Source organism: Antennarius striatus, chromosome 14 (genome assembly GCF_040054535.1).
Source record: "Antennarius striatus isolate MH-2024 chromosome 14, ASM4005453v1, whole genome shotgun sequence".
Lineage (NCBI taxonomy): Eukaryota > Metazoa > Chordata > Actinopteri > Lophiiformes > Antennariidae > Antennarius > Antennarius striatus.
This window is the reverse complement of record NC_090789.1, coordinates 4,002,667-4,026,004: the sequence shown is the minus strand read 5'-3', so window position 1 is coordinate 4,026,004 and position 23,338 is coordinate 4,002,667. Positions and strand designations below refer to the sequence as shown.

The 23,338-nt window shown below is 46.0% G+C and overlaps 1 protein-coding gene across 1 annotated transcript in view; it reads right to left on the bottom strand.

The window, feature by feature from the left end:
- pag1 (phosphoprotein membrane anchor with glycosphingolipid microdomains 1) overlaps positions 1-23,338 on the bottom strand; it is a 36,668-nt gene that overhangs the window by 7,783 nt on the left and 5,547 nt on the right. The window contains exons 2-7 of the mRNA XM_068333725.1: positions 4,982-5,017; positions 4,159-4,378; positions 3,726-3,783; positions 1,145-1,241; positions 659-828; positions 77-490 (exon numbers count right to left, since the gene is read on the bottom strand). Of these exons, the coding sequence (XP_068189826.1) occupies positions 77-490; positions 659-828; positions 1,145-1,241; positions 3,726-3,783; positions 4,159-4,346 (927 nt within the window). The 5' untranslated portion in view covers positions 4,347-4,378; positions 4,982-5,017. The remainder of the gene's footprint in view (positions 1-76; positions 491-658; positions 829-1,144; positions 1,242-3,725; positions 3,784-4,158; positions 4,379-4,981; positions 5,018-23,338) is intronic.

The window sequence follows — 23,338 nt, the reverse complement described above, 5'->3', positions numbered from 1 at the left end:
GAGGTCTGAACCAGCGTTATGTAAATGAGTGTAATCTATAGGTGTGAGACCACATACACACAACCTCCCCTCTCACCTCTCCATTGTGGAGTCCATTCATCACCACCGGCCGGTTGTCATTTTCATCCAGGAGCTTCTCGGGAACTGGCGGAGGCAGCTCCTCCTCCGGTTCCTCTGGGGGCCTGCTGGGGGGGGCGGGGACGCTCTCGGACCGCCGTTTGGCCTGCATCTCGGCGCTGTGGCGGCTCTTCTTCCTCAGGTCGATGGAGGCGTATTCCACCTTCGCGGACAGAGGCTTGCGCTCGGGCGTGCGGGGGCTGAGGTGGCCATTGGCCAGGGCGGGGTGATGGGGAGGCTCGTCGGGGCTCGGCTGGAGGGTACCGTTGGGGAGGCCCAGCTGGATGGGCCGCTCTTTGAGCTCCTTGACCGTCTCGTACAGGGAGTCTTCGGCGCTGACGTCACGTGATGTCACCGCCATCTCCTTCACCACCTGCGCGTCGGATCAGAATAGTGAACGAAGTGCAGCTAATGGCCGTGTTTTCTCACCACAAACTCAATCAGCGCTTCGACTTTTGTCGGAAACGTGTTTCTCCTTTACTCTGTTTAACCTCAAACTCAATCAAACGATCAATATAATTATAAATCACATGACGCTGACCTCATAGGTGCTGTCCCCTGAGGCGGGAGGTCCGTCCCCCATCAGGGCATTGTTGGGAGGAATGCTGGGAAGCTCGCGGTCCTGAGGACACTTGGAGGACCTGAGCTCTGATTGGATGGAAAGCATTTCCTCTGACGGCTGGGGACTGGTGTCCTGGGTGTCCGTGAGGACTGATGGAGCAGATAAAAAGAAAGGTGAAGGATGAGTTCAAAGATTCTCGTTGGACGACTTTCTCTTTATTTTTTATGAGCGAACGATAAACGGCTTCTTCAAAGTGGTTTTCTTATGACTCACTTTTCCCTGATTCGTCCCTGCGTGATCTTTATTATTTACTGTTACTGGCATTTCAGTAAACGCTAGCACTTTACACAGATAGGGCTATAAACAAAAAAACATCTGCGGCTGAGTGACGAAAGCTAATATGTTTATATCACAGATTTAAACACATGGAGACAGAAGCTAAAGCTACGCGGCTAACAGGCTTACTTGTACCGCTGGTTACAGGACCGTTATGAGAGCTGCTGACCGCCGCATCCGTCACCGGGCTCTCTGCTGATTGGCTGACGCTGTCCTTCTCTGACGCCTGCAAAAATAAAAGCGGATGGACGGAAGAATATTAGAATTATGTCAATCACACTGAACAGAAATGAAATTATTTTTAACACGTCTGAAAAGTTATTTTTCAGTATTTTAAGGACATCTCTCAGATTTGCTTCGCTAATTACAATTTCCACATGTCCCTTATGTTTTTTTTTGGATAAATCTCTGCTTTTCTTTGCTTTTTGACGCTGATTATTTCTCGTTATCAACGTGTTATGCACGCTTAATTAAATGTTTTTCCTGGTTGTTGTTTTTCTATCCTGGAGCAAAATGCATCTAGACACAGATTTATTCCTGGTGAAGACACACAATACTGCAGCGTGATTGGCTGACTGAGATGTGACCTTTGACCCCTTCTCAGTGTCAAAACATGGATGGTCATTTAGGGTCATGACTTCCAGACTCCAAACCAGGAACTCCGGTGATGCCGTGAAGCGGCTTCAGATGGATAGACACGAGACGCAGAGACGACAGGCCTTCATGGATCCTCTGATGATACCCTAATTCTACTCCCCCCCTCCCTCGCTGAAGGACAACGATGCAGCTAGCGGGGGAATCAGTCTTGCTCAAGGACACTTCAACAGAGCGGATCACTCTTGCACCACATCCGGCAGTTAGACTCACGTGGCAAAAATACAGCTTGCTGAGTGAGCCAACAGTCAAATCAGCACCCCTCCATGACAGAATCCCCCCCCCCCCCCACACACACACACACACACAGAGAAGCTGCACTAATTAATGCCCCTGCCACACCAGGTTTATCATAAGACACCTAAAACTGACCCGTTTCCATAACAACATCGCTCCATCTCTCACGCTGAAGGTGTGTTAACCAAGATTCTCTTTGTTTAGGTTTGTTGTTTTCTTCCTGTGTGAGCAGAATGTTGTGTGACTGAGGCTCCACAGCGCCACCCGGTGGCCGATCCCTGCCACAACTACTTGTGTCTATGAGGTAATCTTTTAACTATTTTATGACCCAAATATTTAAATTTTTTATTCTTTGTCGAGAAACAGAAATCTCTGCTGAGTATCAGCAACATTTAAAATTCTGGTTTTTATTTCATTACATCTTCGCGTCCTGATTGATCCTCGTGATAAAGAGATTCAGTCATTTTAAGATCTGTTTTTTTTCTCTAGAATTATACAGTCGTGTGCGATCAGACCGGCAAAATCCGACCTTCCCAGATCTCCCCTGTCAGGCTGGATTTGTGTTTTAATGTCCGAATGAACGATCCGGAATGAAGGACATATTTGAACAGCCCTCGACTCGAAACGGTAACGACCTTTCGGCCGTATAGCGGAAGACAGATCGCGGGTGAGCGAGGAGAGACAATCTACTCATCCGCAAAGACAAAGACCCCCATTGAACCCATCAGCCTGTGACAGGGTCCGTCATTCCAATGGGCTCCTCCTGAGCACCACTCCTCCACGCCACTAATCCGGGTTACAGAGAAGATATCCATCAAATGTTAAAAAAAAATGTGCATGGGAGCATGTAGGGTGACACACACACACACACACACACACACACACACACACACACACACACACACACACACACACACACACACTCCCCAGAGGGAGTGACAGAGTAAGAGAGTAGCTGGATGTCACTTAGGCAGTTAAAGCCAGGCGTTTGTCACACTTAAACGTTCCCCCGGCTGCTGGAGCGTCGTGTTATTGGCAGCTGGTAATTGTCATCTACGCCTTTCACACATTGTTCAAATACCTGGAAAGGAGAAGATGTCAGCTCCAAAACACACGCAGCTTTTTTTTTATTGTTTACTCGGATTTTACCCAGTAAAAAAAAAAATGTGATGGAATTTCCCAGATGTGTTTTCTGGATAGGAGGAACTGATTTTTTTCCCTTCAGACATACCTGAGGAGGTTGTGTTTCTGTTTCTGACAGGGTGTGTGTGTGTGTGTGTGTGTGTGTGTGTGTGTGTGTGTGTGTGTGTGTGTGTGTGTGTGTGTGTGTGTGTGTGTGTGTGTGCGCGTGTGCGTTTCATTCAAGCATGCAGCTAATTTTGCAGCACTAACCAAGGTCTCATTTACAAATGGTTACACAGCCTGATTACATTTGTCAATCACACACTCCCGTGTGTGTGTGTGTGCGTGTGTGTGTATCTTATTATTTAATAGAGGGAGAATATTCCGTCATTTAATTTTAATTACCGAGTTTCTTGACTTTCCTAGATTGAACCCAGACCCAATTTATCCTTTCGCCCGTGACAGTTTGCAAACGTGAGTGTGTCAGCATTTTCACACACACACAGGTGTGTGTGTGTGCTCAAACATCCCATAAATTACACTCATAAGACAAACTTTAGCAAAGAACAGCTTCTGCATTAAAGAAACATTTCACAAAAAATGAAACCAGACACTCGATGCTAAGTTACGCTAGCCGGCGTTGCGTTTCTCTAAAACTCTTCCTAAATGTGCTTGAAACTGTAAAATTCTAACTCACTTCAATCATGAGGTTCTCGTAGTCTCCTGCTGGATGTCCGTCGGCTGACTTCTTCTGCCTGGAATGGAGAGACGGCAGAATAAAGGAAGAGAAAATGACTTTGATGAACCGCGTTTAGACTGCACCCTCATTTAATTGCTGTAATTCATTCCCCTGACGTAGTTAGTGCAGGCGGCTCCCCGCCACACTTTTAAATACCATAACCATCGATGCATCTCAGGTGTTCGTGCTATTTTGAACGCGGGAATGCGGATCAGTCATTCCAGCTAAACCAGGAAACACACCAGACCTCCCATACGCTCCCAATATGTGTTTCCTTGGGTCACAACGGTGGAAACAGTCGCACAGGTCGACAGAGGTCATGCAACCTATACGTGTGTGTGTGTGTGTGTGTGTGTGTGTGTGTGTGTGTGTGTGTGTGTGTGTGTCTCACCCCTGGCAGCCGGCACACAGCAGCAGCAGCACAGACACAAGCAGCAGGGCAGTGAGGGCGCTGAGGGTGACGGCCAGGACCAGCTGCCCGCTTCCCAGCCGCGCCCCCACCTCGGCGGCAGCTGCGGCCCTCGACTCCATGACGCCCATCTCCGGCCCCCACCACACTCCACTCAGCAGGGGAGCCATGATGCATCACACGGGGGAGGGCATTGGACCAACTGGAGACACGCAAGAATGACAAAAAATGTTATTTCCCTGATTCTTTAATTTTAGTGACATCATAAATGGTTTGAAAGTCAATCCTGATGTTCAACTGAAATTTAACGATGCAAAGAATCCTGGGTAAAGAGTAAAGTGTGGATGGGAGCTTTAATATTAAGAACTAAAACTTGACTTGATTTTTTAATCTGCAGCTCAGTTGCTTGCTTTCGCCAGCAGGTGGCAGCACACATCAGAGTCAGACTGCAGTGCAGGCTGGGAGTCTGCTGCTGCAGCGGCCCTCCATAGGTCTCCTCTCCCGGCTCTGAACCCTGCATTTCTTTGGTTTTCTTTAAGGATTCTAAGTTAAAACCCCAAAGATAAACAATTAAATCAAGATTTGAAGGTTTCGTCTCTGCGTTCTGAAAATCTCATGCCGGTGGCGTCCACATTTATGCAACTGGAGGGGGGGGTTTGTGGTGAATCAGACGGAGCCAGTTTTAACTTCTTCTTCAAAAGACGCCGAGGAATTCCTGTTTTGGTGGAAATTCCTGGTTGTGTTTTTCCTGGATGACAAACACGCCCGGTATTCGTGTCGCTGTCGGAGGTGAACGCAGTCTTACCTCCACGCCTCGCAAGATCAGTCAGGTCGGCCTCGCCTGGAAGACAGCAGATATTATTTGTTAGATGTAAAGCAATGAACATGATCCTCGAGTGTTTGTGTGTGTGTATGTGTGTGTGTGTGTGTGTGTGTGTGTGTGTGTGTGTGTCTGTGTGTGTGTGTGTGTCCTGGGGAAGTGAGTGGGAGAGCAGCAAGGGAGTTGTTGTGAGCATGTTAGTGCTTTTTAATACCTATCAAATACATATTGAACAACAGACACACACACACACACACACACACACACACAAATACACACAAACACACACACATACATAAACACACACACACAAACATGCATTTTCTTTAATACTGTAACACACATGTCCATTTTATTGACCGGTGTGCCCGAGTAACAGAGGGGATAATAACCAGGTGACATCATCGTATCATATAACGCATGATATTCATACACACACACACACACACATACACACTTTTTTGAAATCTGCCTACGCATCAGGCCCCACCCCCACCGCACACGCCGCTCCATCACTTCCTGAACCGGTCCGGTCTGAGCGACTCAGGTCCGGGTGTCGTCAGGATCGTCACGCCACACGAGTGGGCTGCGTGTTCTGTGTCACTCTGTACCAGCTCACACGTGTCTCTGCTGCCACTTAAAGCAGAATAATTACCGGCTGCCACTGCTCTTTGTCACCATGGCAACAACATCCCCTTTTTTTTCCCATCAGTTCTATTTATGGTGGCAAAAGGAAAGAAAAAAAATATACTTCGGAGGAATATTAAGCTGCAGGTAATGTGTGTGCGCGCTCAGGCATGTTATTGCCTTTGTGTGTGTGTGTGTGTGTGTGTGTGTGTGTGTGTGTGTGTGTGTGTGTGTGTGTGTGTGTGTGTGTTTGGTGATGACTTAACTTGTGTTTTTATCTCTTGTCAGACTTTTATTGGATCAAGACAAGGGTGGTAAAAGCAGACACGGTGTCGGCATCAGTTACATGATGGGTAGACGTCAGGTGACGTGGCAACAGGTGGTGTGTGTGTGTGTGTGTGTGTGTGTGTGTGTGTGTGTGTGTGTGTGTGTGTGTGTGTGTGTGTGTGTGTGTGTGTGTGTGTGTGTGTGTAAGACAAATTTAACTTGTCGACGACAGTCTGCCGTGACTTAACGAATGTGAAACCGCAGCAGGAAACGCATAATAACCTCCACCAGAAACAAATGATTCCAGCTGCGTCTGTGTGTGACGGATTTGTCGACTCATCACTTCGGCAGCGGCCTCGACAATCCCACAGAAATTAGCATTTTGCGCGACACGCCGTCTGCTTTTGTTAATTCTTGATTAATATTTGGACAAGGCGGCGTGAAAGCAGGAAGAACTAGAAAGTCCACGGAGATGCAAATTGGCGGTGAGGTGAAACAGATTATCGTCGTGACGACCGCCCCTTTAATGCAGAACATGGCTCTCCCTGTGGCACACCTTCAGTTTCTAAAAAACGGCGTAATGGAGCGCAACCAGTGCCCTCTCCTGGTGGGACGACCCAGGTGCAGCTGTTCTCCTCTCGTCTCCCTGAGGATCATCTTGAGGTGACGCCGAATCCTCACCGCATCGTCATTGAATGCTGTCGCCACGACAACCGCCTACAGCGAGGCATTCCTATCATTCTCTATATGCTTTTCATTCATTTCATCCATTCTGCCCTTCTCCGGTTGTTGCTAAGGCTGATGTTGCCGACTTATTTCTTCGCCAAACACAAAACCGCGGTGAAGTGCATCGATCCAAACCCGTTGTCCCCTCGAGGACACACTCCATTCCTGCTGAAGTGTCATCCATCAAAAGCGCTGCTTGTGTTTTTCATTGTTCAAGAGACTTCCACATGCCACCGGCGTGTGGTACCAGACAGCGGGTCGAGGACGACCACCAGCCTCGTGCTGTCGTTCTCCTCCTCCCGGCGCTTCCAGGCTGTCAGGAAACAAACCAGAAGCCTTGGAAGAGGAACCGTCAGACGGGTCGTCTTCTGTTTCACGCCACAGAAAACAACCGACTGGAAAAGCCATTTTGAAAGGAATGCTTTTTGGATTAAGGGAAGAAATCCAAATTCTACCCTGGCACAGCTGTGCATACAAGAACACACACACACACACACACACACACACACACACACAGATGCAAGGCTAACTGAAAGCCCCATCAAGGCACAGCCTTCCATGCAAGAAACGAGAGCCAAGGCCTCCAACCTGAGCCCTGCTTCTCTGCAGGAAGAGAGTTGGCAGTGAAGCGTACAATCCAGGCAAAGCCCTGCGTGTGTGTGTGTGTGTGTGTGTGTGTGTGTGTGTGTGTGTGTGTGTGTGCGGTTCATCTGTTGTTCAAGCTGTCAGATGGAAGTGAAAGACAAAGGCAGAACGACAGCGTTATAACACCAACAGGCAGAGCGGCGCTTCGCTTTTCCAGGCGGTGCCTTGATCTGCAGCCGGGGGGTGCTGCTGAGGCACGGGGGCCCAGGGGAGACTCCCAAAGGAGCGCCAGAGGCATTTCCATGATAATAAATAATGTGGTTTGGAGCAGCTTTCTCATGCTAGCGTGGTGCGCTGCAGGAAGAGTAACGGTTTCTGAAATTCTACCAGAAGTTGAGAGAAGAGAGGAAATTGATGCAAACTTTAAATGATGAGTGTTTTTTTAAAAAAAAAAAAAAGACATCAAAGCCGACTCCTCCCATCAAAATGCCTCAGAATTATCAGCTAGCTGGAGGACGCTAGACCACCTTTGCTGACACGATGACATCACCGGGGCACTAAGGTCACAGCTGGAGTTAATCAATAACCTGCCAATCAGCATAAGTAGTGTGTGTGTGTGTTGTTTGTGCATGTGTGTGTGTGTGAAGCTAGAGGTATAAAAACGCACAAAACCAACTGACCATGACCCGTCCTAACCAGGGTCATTGGATGATAGGGGCAGGAGAAATGGGGGAGGGAGGAAGAAGGGGAGGGGACTGCTGCCGAGATTAAGGAGGGAGGGGGGTCATTAGGATTCAATGAGATCATAATGCAAGCAAAAGGAGAGAGAAGAGAATGAAAGAGATGAAAGAGGGGGAGTAAACACAGGAAGGAAAGCTGAGAGCTGTCTGCGTGCAAATAGTCATACACACACACACACACACACACACACACACACACACACACACACACACACACACACACCGGCCCCCAGGGAGGGAGGATGAAATTCGACTCCCAGCAAGCCGTGGTGCAAGAGAAGAGGGACCCTACCCTGATGCAGACAATGCAGTGCACGCACGCACGCACACACACACACACACACACACACACACACACACACACACACAAACACACACACACACACTTACATGATGGGCACTTCAATTGTAATGATGAATCAGATTTAACAGATACGGCTGCGTGTGTGTGTGCGTGCGTGCGTGTGTGTGTGTGTGTGTGTGTGCCTGCCAGTGCAGAAACAGGTGCTTCCTATCGAGGGACATCATTTGCGTTGCCAAGGCAACGCTGCCCATCCTTTAGGGTTAATGGGTTCAGCATGAGGAATTGATCTTTCCGCCCTAAATGGGGGAAATGAAAATGCATAATTTAGCAGCGCTGCCCCCCACCCACCTCACTTCCTCCCACCCCCCCCCTCGGTCCCTCTTCCTCTCTCACATTACAGACGTCTCACATCTTCATCCATCGACAGGACCGCGCTCCTCCTCAGCTGTTGATACACAACATCTCTCATCAGGAACCACACACGCACACACGGCGTGAAGCGTTGTCACCCCCCCCCCCCGACTCTCCCCCCAGCGGATAAACATCACATGATGAGAGGATGACCTCCTGGTTGTCTGTTGGCGTCTCGTGTCCATCTCGGGTCGTCGGGGTCAACGGGGGCTCTGGTGTGTGCGTCTAAAACATCCGCCCTGGATGTGGATGTCACATGACCCCCCCCCCCCCCCCCCCCCGGGGGGGGGGTAAAAAGCATTTCCTGTCTTCATCTGCTGTTTCTCCTCTGGACACTGATGAAGTCTTGGGAGTTCTAATTGGGTGAAGACAGAGCTGTAGGTCTCCTCTCGTCCTCTTCTTCATCCAGCTGTCGGTTGTGATTCTGCGTTTCTACGGCGACGCGTCTCTCACTCACCCTCAATCGCTTAGAAGACTTTTGATTTCAGTTCCACTTTTCTTCTTCCCTCCTTCCTTTCGCTGAAGATTTCCCAGGCTTCGTCACGTCTCTCTTCCGTCTATCTGATGAATCTTTCTATCTCCATTCCATTACACGCTCTTCCAAAGGGGGAAACGTGCGCTAACAACCTCACCCATCAGCACACACATCAGTTTCTGCAACTCAGAACAATATGACGAGCAAACTCTTGGCGTGTACAATGTGAACGCAAAAAGCAAATTGTGCTCAAAAATAATGACATTTTATTTCCCAACATCCGGATCATATTCCCATCGTCGCAGCAAAAAAATTGCATCTTGTCTCTGATTATTATTCACCTCACAGCTAATAATAATAATGTAATATAATTATATTAATAATAATATAAGAAAAATAACACGAATAACACTGAAATTATAAAATAATAATAATATAAGAAAAACAATAATATCAATAGTATTATTACTGTAATTAATAACACTAATAATAATAATGATAATAATAATAATAATTGCAGAGTGGAGCGATTTTGTGCGATTTAAGAGATATGAGCGCGGGATCCAAATAAGTAAATGTTTGTGTGGAGCGTGAAGAGATAAGATGAATTGCTGACCTTCTTTAGAAATACTGATGGGCGGGGGCTGCTGAACTGTTGAACTCTGGGAATTTGAGAACAAAGATATGAAACGTGGCTATGAATAGAGGCAGCTGGAGGGAGGTGTGTGCCTCTAACACCTGAGCGACTACATGCATAATGTCTCTGTAACCGTGAACCCCCCCAAGTGAGGAGCAGATAGGACAGCGTCAGTCTCCACGTGTTGAATAGGCGGCAAGATAAAGAAACTATCGGGCGGGGGGGGGGGGGGTAATTCATTTGAAAAAGCTGCTAATGAGATGCAACAAATGCCCAGAGACGAGAGCTAAATAAACACGGGCGCACGCTTTCCACATCCAGAGAACGTGAACCAATCAGGATGTCATTCTGCCTCCCGTCGCCACGGCGATTCATTCATCTCCCCCTGTGACACCAGCCTTCTGGGCTGAAGGTGAGGGCAATAAAGGGAATTAATAGTAAGTCTGTGTCTGGTTACTGAGATTGAAATGTGATCCCTCTTTAGCAGGGGGTGGGTGGTGTGGGGGGGTCGCCAGGGCGGATGGCGGGGGTCGACCCTCTCAACCCTTTGCAGCGTTGGCCTATAACACAGCATGGCTGCACACACACACACACACACACACACACACACACACACACACACACACACACACACACACACACACACACACACACACACACACACACACACACACACACACATACACACACACACACACACACACACACAGCTTCCCTATAATTCCTATCTCTGCTCTCCCTCTCCGTCCAATTTGTCATCTGTTCTCCCAGTTTTTTTCGTCCTCCATGCACCCCCCCCCAACATCCCCATCCCCCTCCAGACCAGAGCCACATTCAACATACCTGCTCGTCTAGAAAAGATATGGAAGAAACATGGGGTATATCTACAATCACATACAGCAGATGGGGTGGGCCGCACGGCTGTGGTGTTGGTGGTGGTGGTGGTGGTGGGGGGGGGGGTGTTGCAGTCAAACAAACATGGCAACCCTCACTGAGCAATCTTCACATTTGTGGTTGAATCCGTTCGCCTGAGCAGTCGGGATGATTGCACCGGGCAGATACGGCGCCGCTTTTTTATCTTTTTCCAATTCCATTTGATTTCTCATTTCACAAGCCAGAAGATTATTCATGTTTCTGGGCTGTAAGTCAGAGAGGTGTCGAGCGACGGGGAGGCACAGAAATATCCTCTTGCTTGCTCTAACCTTAGGGCCAATTTCTTTTGGGTGGGGGGGTGAGCAATCGAGCAAAAGGTGAGCTCTTCGCTGCTGTTTGATGGAAAGGTCCTTGTTTACAAATGAATGAATTCAGCAAAGACTGTTGTGTCCTATCTTTATCTCATTGGAAGACAGGACAAAAAAAATCTCAAAATGTGAGTTTAATTTACAGTAAAAATCAAAGTTAATTTCAATTTCCACCCCCAAAAGACTGTACAATCACACGGATTAGCCTCCGGATTCAACGAACTGATTACTTTATTCAAAAGGTGCAGGAACTACAGAGCCGAATCATGAATAATAAATGTGTGACATGATAGAATATTTATTTATTTTAAAAAATCCTGCTCAAATCAGTTAATGGGGCTCAGCGGGTCCCGAGGGAGAAAACTGAATGAACCGACTGATTGAGCATCACAGCCGCGAACAGAACGCCTGCTGGTGGAGGAAAATCTGCTGCCAGCCGCTGGCAGGCACACACACACACACACACACACACACACACACACACACACACACACACACACACACACACACACACACACACACACACACACACACACACGGGGGAATTCAGACACAAAACTACACCAAAACGCTCAAACACTCTTCCAAACACAGATGAAGCACTGAGCAGTGTGTGGTGATAGAATATATTAAGGCATCTTTGGTCTCTCAGACGTTTTTGCCTTTAATTTGTTTGTCTTTTACACACTGCCTTGCCTCTCACACACACACACACACACACACACACACACACACATCTGAGTTCGACCTGATGCTAAGTCGTTGCGTGTCCCTCCATATCAAATGCCATTACATCACAGCAACTGTAAATTACCTGGACGCTCCTGACCGCACGCCATTAGCAGAGCCCTGGACACTCATTGTGTACAACACACACCTCACACACTGTCGCAACCCCTCCAGCGCTGCTGACGGTCATTTTTCAAACTCTTATCACTCCAGGCAACATATGACATTATATTATGGCGATAACGACTTGGCCTAATGGGTCGGTTACTGAAGAGCTCTGTCACCGCACTGCACCGGAAAGAACTCTCCATCAGGTGAGGAGAGCGGAAAGGATGTCGGCTGGTGTGCACAGCGAGGTTAAAGAAGGACAATCTTAAAAGTACACGTCAAACTCCTCTTCATTGCTGAGGGAGGTCATCCTTTGTTTATTATTTATCACACAGGAAAAATTCAATACAATAAAAACAATCTATTAATTCGACTTTGAGTGGAATTACTAGGAAATAGAAAAGGCGACCGGGTTTTGCGTTCAGCTGGCAAGGAGCAGGAAGTCATCTTTTTAAGGGGGAATTACCAGCGACCAGGACTAAAAAAATACATCTGCAATCCCCTTGAGTTCTCCAACAAAAGCATTGAGCAAATTTTCCTAGAAACACGCAAAAGAATTTCGTCAATTTGAATTAGAATTTTAGCAGAGGTGTATTCCTGCTTTCAGCGCCAGCTTAAAGAGTCTATCAGGATGTTTCTGGAGGGGGGAGCAGTTGCCAATTGCACTCCGGTGAGGAGTCTGAATATATTCTAAACACACACACAGATGTGCCTCCTCCTGCAAATGAGCTGTGGAACAGAGGACGAGCAGGAGTCCCAGGAGTAATCAGTGGAATGTAAACAGGCGACCCAAACGCGTATTTCCAGAGCGCTCAAACAGAGGCCGTGAGACGGCGACCGCATCCAGAGAGCGACGCCCCAGGGAGCCCCGCAATTTGTTGGGATCGTCTTATTCCGTCCTCACACCGTCCTTGAAAATGCTCCCCCCGTGAGAGGCCCGCAGGAATGCAGATGCATGCTGGGAAACGCTTCAACTTTCACCCCGAACAAAATCTCACAGACAAAAACGGAGATAGAGGAAGCAGCCGTACTGAAATTAGCATTGACGCTAAAGCTAAAAATGGCGGGATTCTTATTCAAACACACAAAATTCCTCGCTTGTATTGGACAGGTGGCTTCAACCATTCAACAATTTAGAAAATGCTCTTCAGTCGCACACAGTTTCCACAACACAGTGTGCGTGTGTGTGTATGCATGTGTGTGTGTGTGTCATCCGGAAGCAGCTGAGGATGTATTCCAGCTGCTGGACGACTACAATCAATTACACTTGTAAGCGTGTAAATGAAGAGCAGTTGCCAAAGCCCTGCTGTGTTTCACACTTTCTCCGCCACACGACACCATTGTTGTGTTACGAGCTCCACGGCGACACAACCAGCTGCTGGACAAACGGCTTTCTGGGTCGTGGGGGGATTAACCGCGAGGCTGACGCTGCAGCACGCCATCCGGGGGGGAGTGGCACAAATGGGTCAAGCGTCGCCACAATGCAACAAGTTCATTCCTCCGAGCGCAGAAATTCTCAAAGGGCCTCTTTGCACTTAATTAACAGGCACAAGTCTGGACAACCAAAAGAAAACAGCCGCTCATTTCCTGCGTCCCGGCTCCTCCCATGGTTCGTCTGGTGGTCACCATTGTTCTGGTGACAGGTTGCTCATAAACAGCTGGTGGTACCCCATGTTTTAGAGGCCGTAACTTTGACATATAAAGACCTCAAGAAGTTTGAAGTTGAAGCTTTTCAAACAACGATGTGTCTTCTGCGTTACTTCATTCTTTTAAAGATAAACCCTCAGTGCTGAAGCAAAAAAACATCAGAGGAATTAGGAAAGCTCCAAGTAATCAAACATTTTTTTACTCGATGGACACCAGAAGGTCTGGAGTGGCTATAAATTGTATATATAAATATAAAAACTCTCGTAATAGAAAGATATCGACACAATGAGGTACTTGTTATTCACCACAGAGAGATCCCCATGAATAATTAATCGGTGCATAAAGCTGTTTATCCATATGATGATTCCATAATGAGCTCCACAGATTGACTGCAGACCTGGGGGACCACACGTGTGTGTGTGTGTGTGTGTGTGTGTGTGTGTGTGTGTGTGTGTGTGTGTGTGTGTGTGTGTGTGTGTGCGTGCGTGTGCTGGGACCCGGACTCAAACCGGCAGCACACGGGGTCTTCATCCGACTGCCAACCCTCACAGAAGATCTATACAATTCTATCAGTCAGCTATTTCAGCTATATCAGTCAGACATCATCACCGATGATGTCCCTGTGCTCCAAACAGTAAATATTAACGTGAATAAAAGAATTGACGGATGAACAAATAATTCAGTCATCCAGAGGCCTAAGTTGTGGATCTGTTAAAATCAAGTAAAGGTTAAAGTTGTAGGGATTAACATGAATCCCAGTGGCAAAGGGGGGTCCGGATTCTAAAGCTCTCCCACAGCCTTACAGACGGCTGTGAATAAATTCTAAAAATGTGCCTCACAACTAATTGATGTGATCGCGAAAGAGTCGTGAAAAATCAGTCTGGAAGAAAAAAAGTTCCACGAGGTTCATCACCTCTGCATTTGTAAATAACAGCCTGTAAAAACAGCAAAGACACGGATTATCTCTGATTAATGCATTCGCTGGCTTTGGACATGACTGGCACGTATGTGTGTGTGTGTGTGTGTGTGTGTGTATGTGTGTGTGTTTGTGTGTGTGCCTGTTTAAATGGGTAACATCGGTCACAAAAAAAAATATCGTTTCTCATCCAACAAAATCATGTCATCCGTGAACACGTGGAACACGGGGATCAAGCCAATAAAAGTGAGGGATTTTTATGTTTCGGACGGCAACGACTCCAGATTTCATGGATGGACTCACTTGTTGTGCTTCCTGTTGTCATTCTCTACAGAACTCTGTAAATTTGAGACTTTAAAATGTATTTTTTTGAAGTTTAGCTTCATGTTAGCCGCGCATTTGTAGGAAATTCCGAGGTAGACAGTGACAAAGAAGTCATGAGCATTCACAGTAGCAGGGAGCTGGTGAGTGATGAACATAAGGAGCATACACACACACACACACACACACACACACATGCACAAACACAATGTAGAGGGAAACTTGTGTACATCCTCTAACTCATTCACTGTAATTCTCCCAAAATCCTTTATGCCACAAAATGACAGCTGCCAGACGTACCCCTCTCCGCTGGCGCCTGGACGCTCCATTTCTCTCTTTTCCTCTCTCTCTCTCTCTCTCTCTCTCTCTCAGACACGTTTTAAAGCTGCAACATATTACAAAAACAACTTTTACGCCGATGCTGCGTCCTAAATATTTACAACACGCTCTATTCAAAGGAATCAATCGACCACGGCGCGCAAACACGCCAATTCATCACCGGCACAACTCGATAATTGGAAACAAACAGGAATTCATAATGCGCGGTGCTTCATCTGCTAATTGCAGTGAGATGATGATGATGACTGGGATGCTCGGAGCGGAGGAGGAAGATGAAGCTTGCTTCCTGTTCGAGGGGACAGAACACACTCTGTTTGTGCATCAGATAAGCCTCACGACTCCTAGCATCCATCGATTTGAGGAAACATGGGAGGTCAGGATCTGGAGCGCCCACATGTTTTACTGGTGCTTTGGTCATTCTGGTAGGTCCATCCCTTGGCAACCCACCAACGATGAGCAAGACGGAATAAAACTCGCTCGTTGCCAAGAAACTGATAAATGTGAAGCACACCTGTATAGACTTAGAGAAATATACTGTGGTGCTAAGATTCAATTGTTTGAGAAAAATTAATCGGGTGTAGAATATTTAGGACGCCTTGGACCATTATGGAATGCTTGAACAACATATTTTGTGAAACAAATTGGCTCAATCAACCTTAACTGAATATTTGCCTCACAAAGAGGAGAAGCAGATTGCACAAAGTGACTTAATATCCTGCGATCTTCATCTCCGTCCATTTGAGGCCAATAATTTCACAATTTCAAGCATAACCGGGCTCGGAAATGAGCGGGCTATATGCTAACCTCCAGCCATCACGGGATGCGAGATGACAGAGAGGAAACAAGTGCAAAAAGCTCACATCACAATAAATAGGATGTGAAGTTTCTGGAGCAGTGATGAAATTGTTTGGAAAGCAGCGGATGAGGCTTTATGTTAGCATGTCTGCAAGGCTTATGATAAAAAAAAAAAAACACAGAAAGACGTTAAATTAACTGGAAGTTATTGTGCTGTTAATCTCCTGAACATTCCTGGTTGATTCCCTCCAGAAGCAGCTGGCCAGGAGTCGTCTTGTGTGTCTGTAAAATTAGTGTGTGTTAAGATAGCTTTTATGGCATTAAGTCGTGTGTGTAGCAGGCGATGTGGAGTCATTAGTGGTGTTGCTTTCGTTGTTTAATAAGAGGCCAAGGCCACGCTAGGAGAGATTAGTTACCAAAGAGGCGAGAGACCGTCTCATTTCTGTGTGTGGAGGGAAAAGGAAGGAGTAGAAGAACGGAAAACAGATGAGTGGAGACCCCAAAGACCCAGATCCAGATACCTATGCAGAATCTGGGTCACTTTCTTTAAAGCTGGGAGATCAGGAGAAATAATAAAAGGCAGACCGTAATGAAAACTCTCTGGTACGTGAGGTGCAGATACATATTTTGAGAGGGGGGGCCAATCGGGTCAAAGTACGGCAACAGAGAGAGTCAATAGTCGAGATAATGCTGACTAATCCGATTAATCCGAGTGAATTTGATGGAATCTGTTGGTGTGACTTGATTTCAGGTGAAGTGATGTTATCTTTGTAGACGCCCTGGGTGCAAAAAAAACAAAAAAAACATGTATGATTGAAAAGGTTTTGTTTTGACCAATCACAGAATGTATTTTCTGACTGCTCGGGTTACCGTGACGGTAATGTTGGTGGGAGGCGTGTGAAATGAGACGTGCTGAGGATGAGGAGCGTCTAAAACCAGCGTCATAACAGGCTCTAAAAAAGAGGATCATTAGCCTCATTTGTTGCTCTGAGTCATTCTCATTTGGCAGAATTTAACAGTGTGTGTGTGTGTGTGTGTGTGTGTGTGTGTGTGTGTGTGTGTGTGTGTGTGTGTGTGTGTGTGTGTGTGTGTGTGTGTGTGTGTGTGTGTGTGTGTGTGTGTGTGTGTGTGTGTGTCTATGTGTGAGAATAAAGGTGATTGTGTGGGAATAAAGAGAAAGACTACAAATCATAAACAGAAAGGACTGTTGTGGAATTTCACCATACTGCATCTGTCTCACTCTCTGTCTCTCTCTCTCTCTCTCTCTCTCTCTCTGTCTCTCTCTCTCTCTCTCTCTCTCTCTCTCTCTCTCTCTCTCTCTCTCTCACTGCAGCAGCGACTGCAGTCTGTTCTTATCGAACACAACACCAGAGGACTGAATAGACACTATTTATTGTGAGATAAAACTCGGCTCATTCGTCGTCCTTGACAACCTGAGGAGAAAACAATTTTCTCCACATTCATCCGGATCGGAGCAAAGGTCTTCAGCTCTGGGACTACAAACAAACAAACAAACAAACGATAAAACAAATACACATCCATGGATTTATTATCAGTTCATTGTAATGAATATTTGTTCTAAATGAGCCGCGATGAGGTAATTGTTCTATAATTCATCACTGACTGATTTCTAATCTGGGGGTTAACCCGTGAATACACACTAGCATCAGCAGGTAAACAAGATAAGAGTCCTTGGTTAAATGCTAAAAGCAACACTTTTGTGGGAATGTCTATAAAGACAAGGCCGGCAACACTTAAGCTATTGATCCGGTCGTCCTTCAGAGTGACCTTGACTCTGACCCACCGGACTGACATTAACTCACCTGGAGCCAAACACAAGGATCCATTTCACTGGAGTAGACAGATTTAAAAAGTACCAGGTCTTAAGTCCAAGATCTGCTAAGACTGCCTGTCTGACGTTGAGGGAATCGCTATCAACTGCTTCCGACTGTCTGACTGTCCTTGACTCATTTCCACAAATCCCTTTCCCTGGACTTCGTCTCATTCCCACAAATTTCTGGATCCAGAGACCTTCCTGAATAAATCTGTGAGACCTCCATCTCAGGTAGAGCGTAAACTCATCTGTTACCTCACATCTCCAATCAGATTGCAGGTCATTGGAGGAAAGCGGCACCCCGCTGGGTGTAAACCCCTCCATCTTCAATCAGTTGTCTATCACACCTCCATCCTCAACCCAGCAGGAAACTCAACATCACCTGTTTTCACTTCACTACACAGGGTTCCACTTTTGGGTTCCTATTTTGCGTCTTTCTTCTTGCCCCCCCATCATTGCTCCTCCTTTCATTTTCACCCCCTCCGACTAATCTTAGCTTTCTCTCTCGCTTTGGCACCCCCCTCCCACCGTTTCCTCTGTATCTGTAGTGAGCTCAGGGGCCCGGCTCCTGTTCAAAAACCTTTTTAATGTCGCTGTTCACCGCTGCTCAGCAGAGCCCCCCTGCTGCGCCCCATCTTAAAATCATCCATCCCTCTTTCTGGGACTCAGATCTTTTCCTTTACTGTAAGGTAAACCACTTTCATCTCAACTCCCTTCTTTTTTTTATCATTTTTTTAAAGCTCCAACTCCTGCTAAGAAAAGGCGCAGCTTCCGCAACTTAAGCATTTAAGCTTTGTAAGCATTTTTCCAAAAGGCCATTCCCTGAGCCGAGGGCGTTTTCCTCTCCACCCCACTGACAAAACTTCAAATAGCTACAGAAGCCGGAATCTGTGTTCTAGCACCACAACCAGTGAATTATTGTCCATAAATCATTGTGTTTATACTAATATATTCACAGGAAATACAGAAAAGCATCCTTCACAATTAAAAGGACAGAATCATGGACTATTTAGGGAACTGTAACTTGAAAAATGACTCAGGATTGACCCAACCCATGGATTCCAGGATTGCAAAATGTTCGTGTTCTGAAGCTGTTCTGGGTTCAGTTTTGGGTTAGTTCTCACGCAATTTAGCTTTAATTTTATTCATAATTACATAGTGTAACTTCAAACAGTTACTTCAACACATTAAACTTCATACTGGCCCATTTGTTGATGTCAGTACAGATCAAACCGTGAACACAGACAATGTTCCCGACCCGCGGGCAGCTAAGAGAAACATCAGCCACAGAATGTTCAGGACCTTAAACACCCCGACTGAACTCAACAAGCATCTCCTTGTTCTCCAACATAGTCTCTCTACATCTAACTACTCATTCTCTCTCTCTCTCTCTCTCTCTCTCTCTCTCTCTTCCCATTCTCTGTTTCCTCCCTTCCTATATGTTTTGGCATTGCCATTGTCTGCTCCTGGGTCGCCAAACATACTCAGCAGCCGTTGGCCGCGGCAAACAAGAAGCCCATTCAGTGAGCTCAGCAGTGACGTCGACGGAGAAAGGAAGGAGGAGGATGGAGCGTGGAAAGTGGAGGAAGACTGAGTAAATTCTCTGAATGTTTTGCAAATATTAGTCAAGACCCCCCCAACCTCCCAACCCCTTGTTTCAGCGAACACGGGGTTGGGAGTCAATGCAGTTCTCGATGGCTAGAACTGCATTGGCATCAAACTCTCCTTTGATTAACAGAATGCAAATCATTGCATTTGGAGTCGACCACACTAAATGTTTCTCTCAGCTTCCCACGGTGATTACACAAAGCTCTATAGTCCACAAGCAAATACTGTTCCTGCAGTAAACACCCACAATCTAACGCTCCGGAGAATAACGTCCAAACATATAGAATAGAACAGAATAGAATAGAATAGAATAGAATGCCTTTAATGTCATCATTCACAAGTGTACAACGACATTAAAACGTGATAACGCAGGTTCTAGGGACACCACGAGAACTGACGAAGCCTCTTGGGTGAGAGGCGAAACGTCTTCAAGAAACTTTCTAAAAGTCCATTGATTTAAACATCTTTGGATAACCATGACCTGGATAACTGAGAACCTACACAGACGTTCTAGGGGCAGTTTTTAAGAGGGGAAGGGTCAAACTATCGTGGGACAACTGCTTCATGGTGCAATGACACTGATTTTCCTCAATTCCTAGTTTGATAATATCTTTACCTCTTTAGGAAAACTTGACCATTTTCCAACATGTCTCCAACTCACTCCCCATATTCCACACAAGCTAGAACACAAAACATCTCCTTTATTTCATTTCCAGCTCATTTGTCCTCACCCATCTCCTCTCCGCCCATATTTCACCACGTTCCCGCACCAAGGACGACCAGTCAACGGGGAATTAACAGTTTGAAATAGAGGGCAACGTGATTTTTGGCTCGGTGCTTTATGAGCGCACACGTAGCAGAGCATGTACCCACACCTTGTTTGTTCACGGCTCGTATTAAAGCGCTGGTGTCCGCAGAGATAACGAGGGCGTTTCCTATTATGGGTTTTCTTGGGAAAGGGAAGAGGGAGGTCCACTTTAATTGTAAGCGTGACAGACAGTGTTTGTGTGTGAATGTGTACCCGACCTCTGCAGGACTGATGCCAGCGGCGGCGATGCATAAAGAGACGGAGGTATAACGGGGTGGAGAGTGCACACAGGGACATGGGTGATCAGTCTCACACGAGATCACATATTATAAAATTTACAGAGATAATAAATTCTCAGAACGTCTGGAGGTACCGCAGTGCACTGGCGTCACGCCCGGAGTTTTCCCAGCGTCACATCCCAAGACAGCTGGGATAGGATCCAGCTACCCGCGAACCGCGCAAGTGGATGAAGTGGTTAGAGAAATGAATGAATATCTTCTACTGCCAGAAGGGGGTGGTAATCCACCCACAGACTGTTTGCAATTGTTATTGATAAAAAGAAGAAGACGACACATACGAACACAAGGTGTCAATCAAATGACTGTGATGTGCTGAACACATTACAGCCATCAGAAAGTCTTGTGTGGAAAAAATGCAAATGATAAAAGTTTAAAAAAACAACGTAAAAAGGCACAGTTTCGGCCCTTTCTGACAGCAAACATAGAAAACACTCCTCTATCACGATACTTGGGTCATTTGTGGCGGAAAATGGAACCACTAATGAAAGAAGACACATGGAGAGGAATTGTGAACAACTGTGAGACATGGTGAGAAAAGGTTAGAGAGGGATGTCAAAGCCAAACGTGATGGAGGGGCAGTCAGGTGGAGAAACAAACATGGATGGGCAATGAAGAAAAGAAAGGCAGACTGGAGAAGAGATGGAATGAACAGGACTGCGGAAACAGATAAAAAGGGGGACGATAGGAGGATGAAACATCCTTGAGGAGATTCTTTGTGATAGATGGAAGTCATCAACCCTAAAACCTCAGATCTTTGGGTGGAATATACTCAAACATGTTGGATGAATGCTAAATATACACACAAAGACATCAGCAAAACGACCGACAAGCTTCTCTTTGTCTTTCCAACATGTCCTCAATGACCGTCATTCAGCTCCAGTTATAAACTGTCCAAACACATGACGGCAAACACCAGGCCCAGAAACACAGCGGCGTTTTAACGCTGCCTTCATCTATCGAGCATTTCGCACTTCAAGCAATCAGAAATTTGCAGGAAATAAAGCAGTGCATGTTATTTCTTATATACAAGCACATACTGTACATATTTATAATACATACAGTGTATATATACATACACAGACACACACCTAAATTCATCAACAGCCTTGCAGAGGAGGACAGAGTCTTGTTTGGTTATGCAGAGATCTAGTCAGGTGATTCGTGGACGAATGTCACACAAAGAAAACAGACAGAAAACAAATCGTCTGCACACACAAAGACACCTCAGTGTGTGTGAGTGTGCAGGTGGGCTTTTGTGTGTTGTGTATCCTGCATGTGTGTGTGAACCCTCCCTGCAGCCAACAGAGTGTGGGATGAAGATCCTCCCCACGGATAACATTACGGCATCTCGCTACTGCAACGTGCGACTGCGAGCGAAGGACTGCTGCATCAGCAGCTCTTTACACCGAGCAGAACGAGCAACTAACACACACACCGTCCAGCCTCACCTCGCCTCACCTCTACGGGGAACTCTGGCCAGGACTGGCGGTGACGTACGTAACAAAGTGTGCGTCAAAAATAGAACCGCACTTCCCACAAATCGCCTCTGTTGTTACTCGTCCCCTCCCAACCTTTGGCGTTGCTCCACAAAATCTGAAGAGCAAGAGGCAATAAAAACAGCAGGTAGTAGAATCCACAGTCCAACATCAGAGATGCAGCGAGACCTGGAACCAGTCAAACCTGAATAGAGATGTTCAGAGCAAGTAAAATGGTTCCGCTGCCGAATCTGAAAAGGTTGTACTCAATGTAAAAGGAGTCATAAAACATTAATAAAAACACTATTAACACCTCTTTTGTTTTGTGCTGCTGACAGACTTTTCCATCAGATCTCACCATTGCCAGAAAGGACAGGTGACAAAACACTTCTGATTGAAACCATCGATATAAAATTCACAGCTCAAGGTCCACATGCTTTTATATCCGGAGCAAAATCAAACAGAATCTTTTGTGGAAAGAGTTTGATATAGCAGAGATTCGCCGGCATACAAGCTAAATGGAATAGTTTGACATTTGGGAAAATATAACGGCTCACTTTCTCGCTGCAATTTCACAGATAAGTTAAGAAAAAAAGAACAGAAAAGGCAAAAATGTCACCGTACTGGTGAAACAAGGATGTATTGCAAAGTCAGGGGTGCCTTGTCCTCCCAACAAGATCAACCATCATGCAAGGCGAGTAAATGTTTCAAGTTTAAGGTATTTTGTTGTTTACTGTAGTCTTCTTCAAGCATGCTTTAGATGTTAGAAAAGATGATAACACTGCCCTGTTGATATGACAGTGATATTAATCTCATCCGACTCTCCAAAAGGAAAGCAAATAAGTGTGAGAAATCAAATCGGCGTGCCATTTATGTTAATGCACAAATTCTGAGATGGAAATCAGAATTCAGAGAATAAAGTTAGAATTCTATGGTTAAAGTCATAATTCTCAGAATAAGGTCAGAATTCTCAGAATTAAGTCAGAATTCTAAAACAGAAGTTGGAATTCCAAGAATAAAGTCAGTATTCAAAGATTAAAGACAGAATTCCAAAATTAAAAACAGAATCTCGAGAATAAATCAGAATTCTAAGATTAAAGTCAGAGTTCAGTAACCCAGAAATTTAAGATAAAGTCATAAATATGAGAATAATATCACACTTCGAAATTGTCCCTGTAAAAAGGCCTCATTTAAAAACTTCCTTCAGAATGATACTGATGCCTGAGGGTATTGCTAGCATTTTGTGTCGAAACACATCCTCATGACAACTGAATAAATTGCTGAAGACGACACGGCAAACTCCATTTTTCCCTAGATAGGGAGCAATGACAGCCTACCAGAGTCCAAGTCATTTCAGATTCCCTGTCCTGCGTCTCTCAGCAACTCCAAGCATCAGAGGGTGAATATATAGCAAACTGTGTTCCTGATGATTCCTGCGCAAAGGGACTGA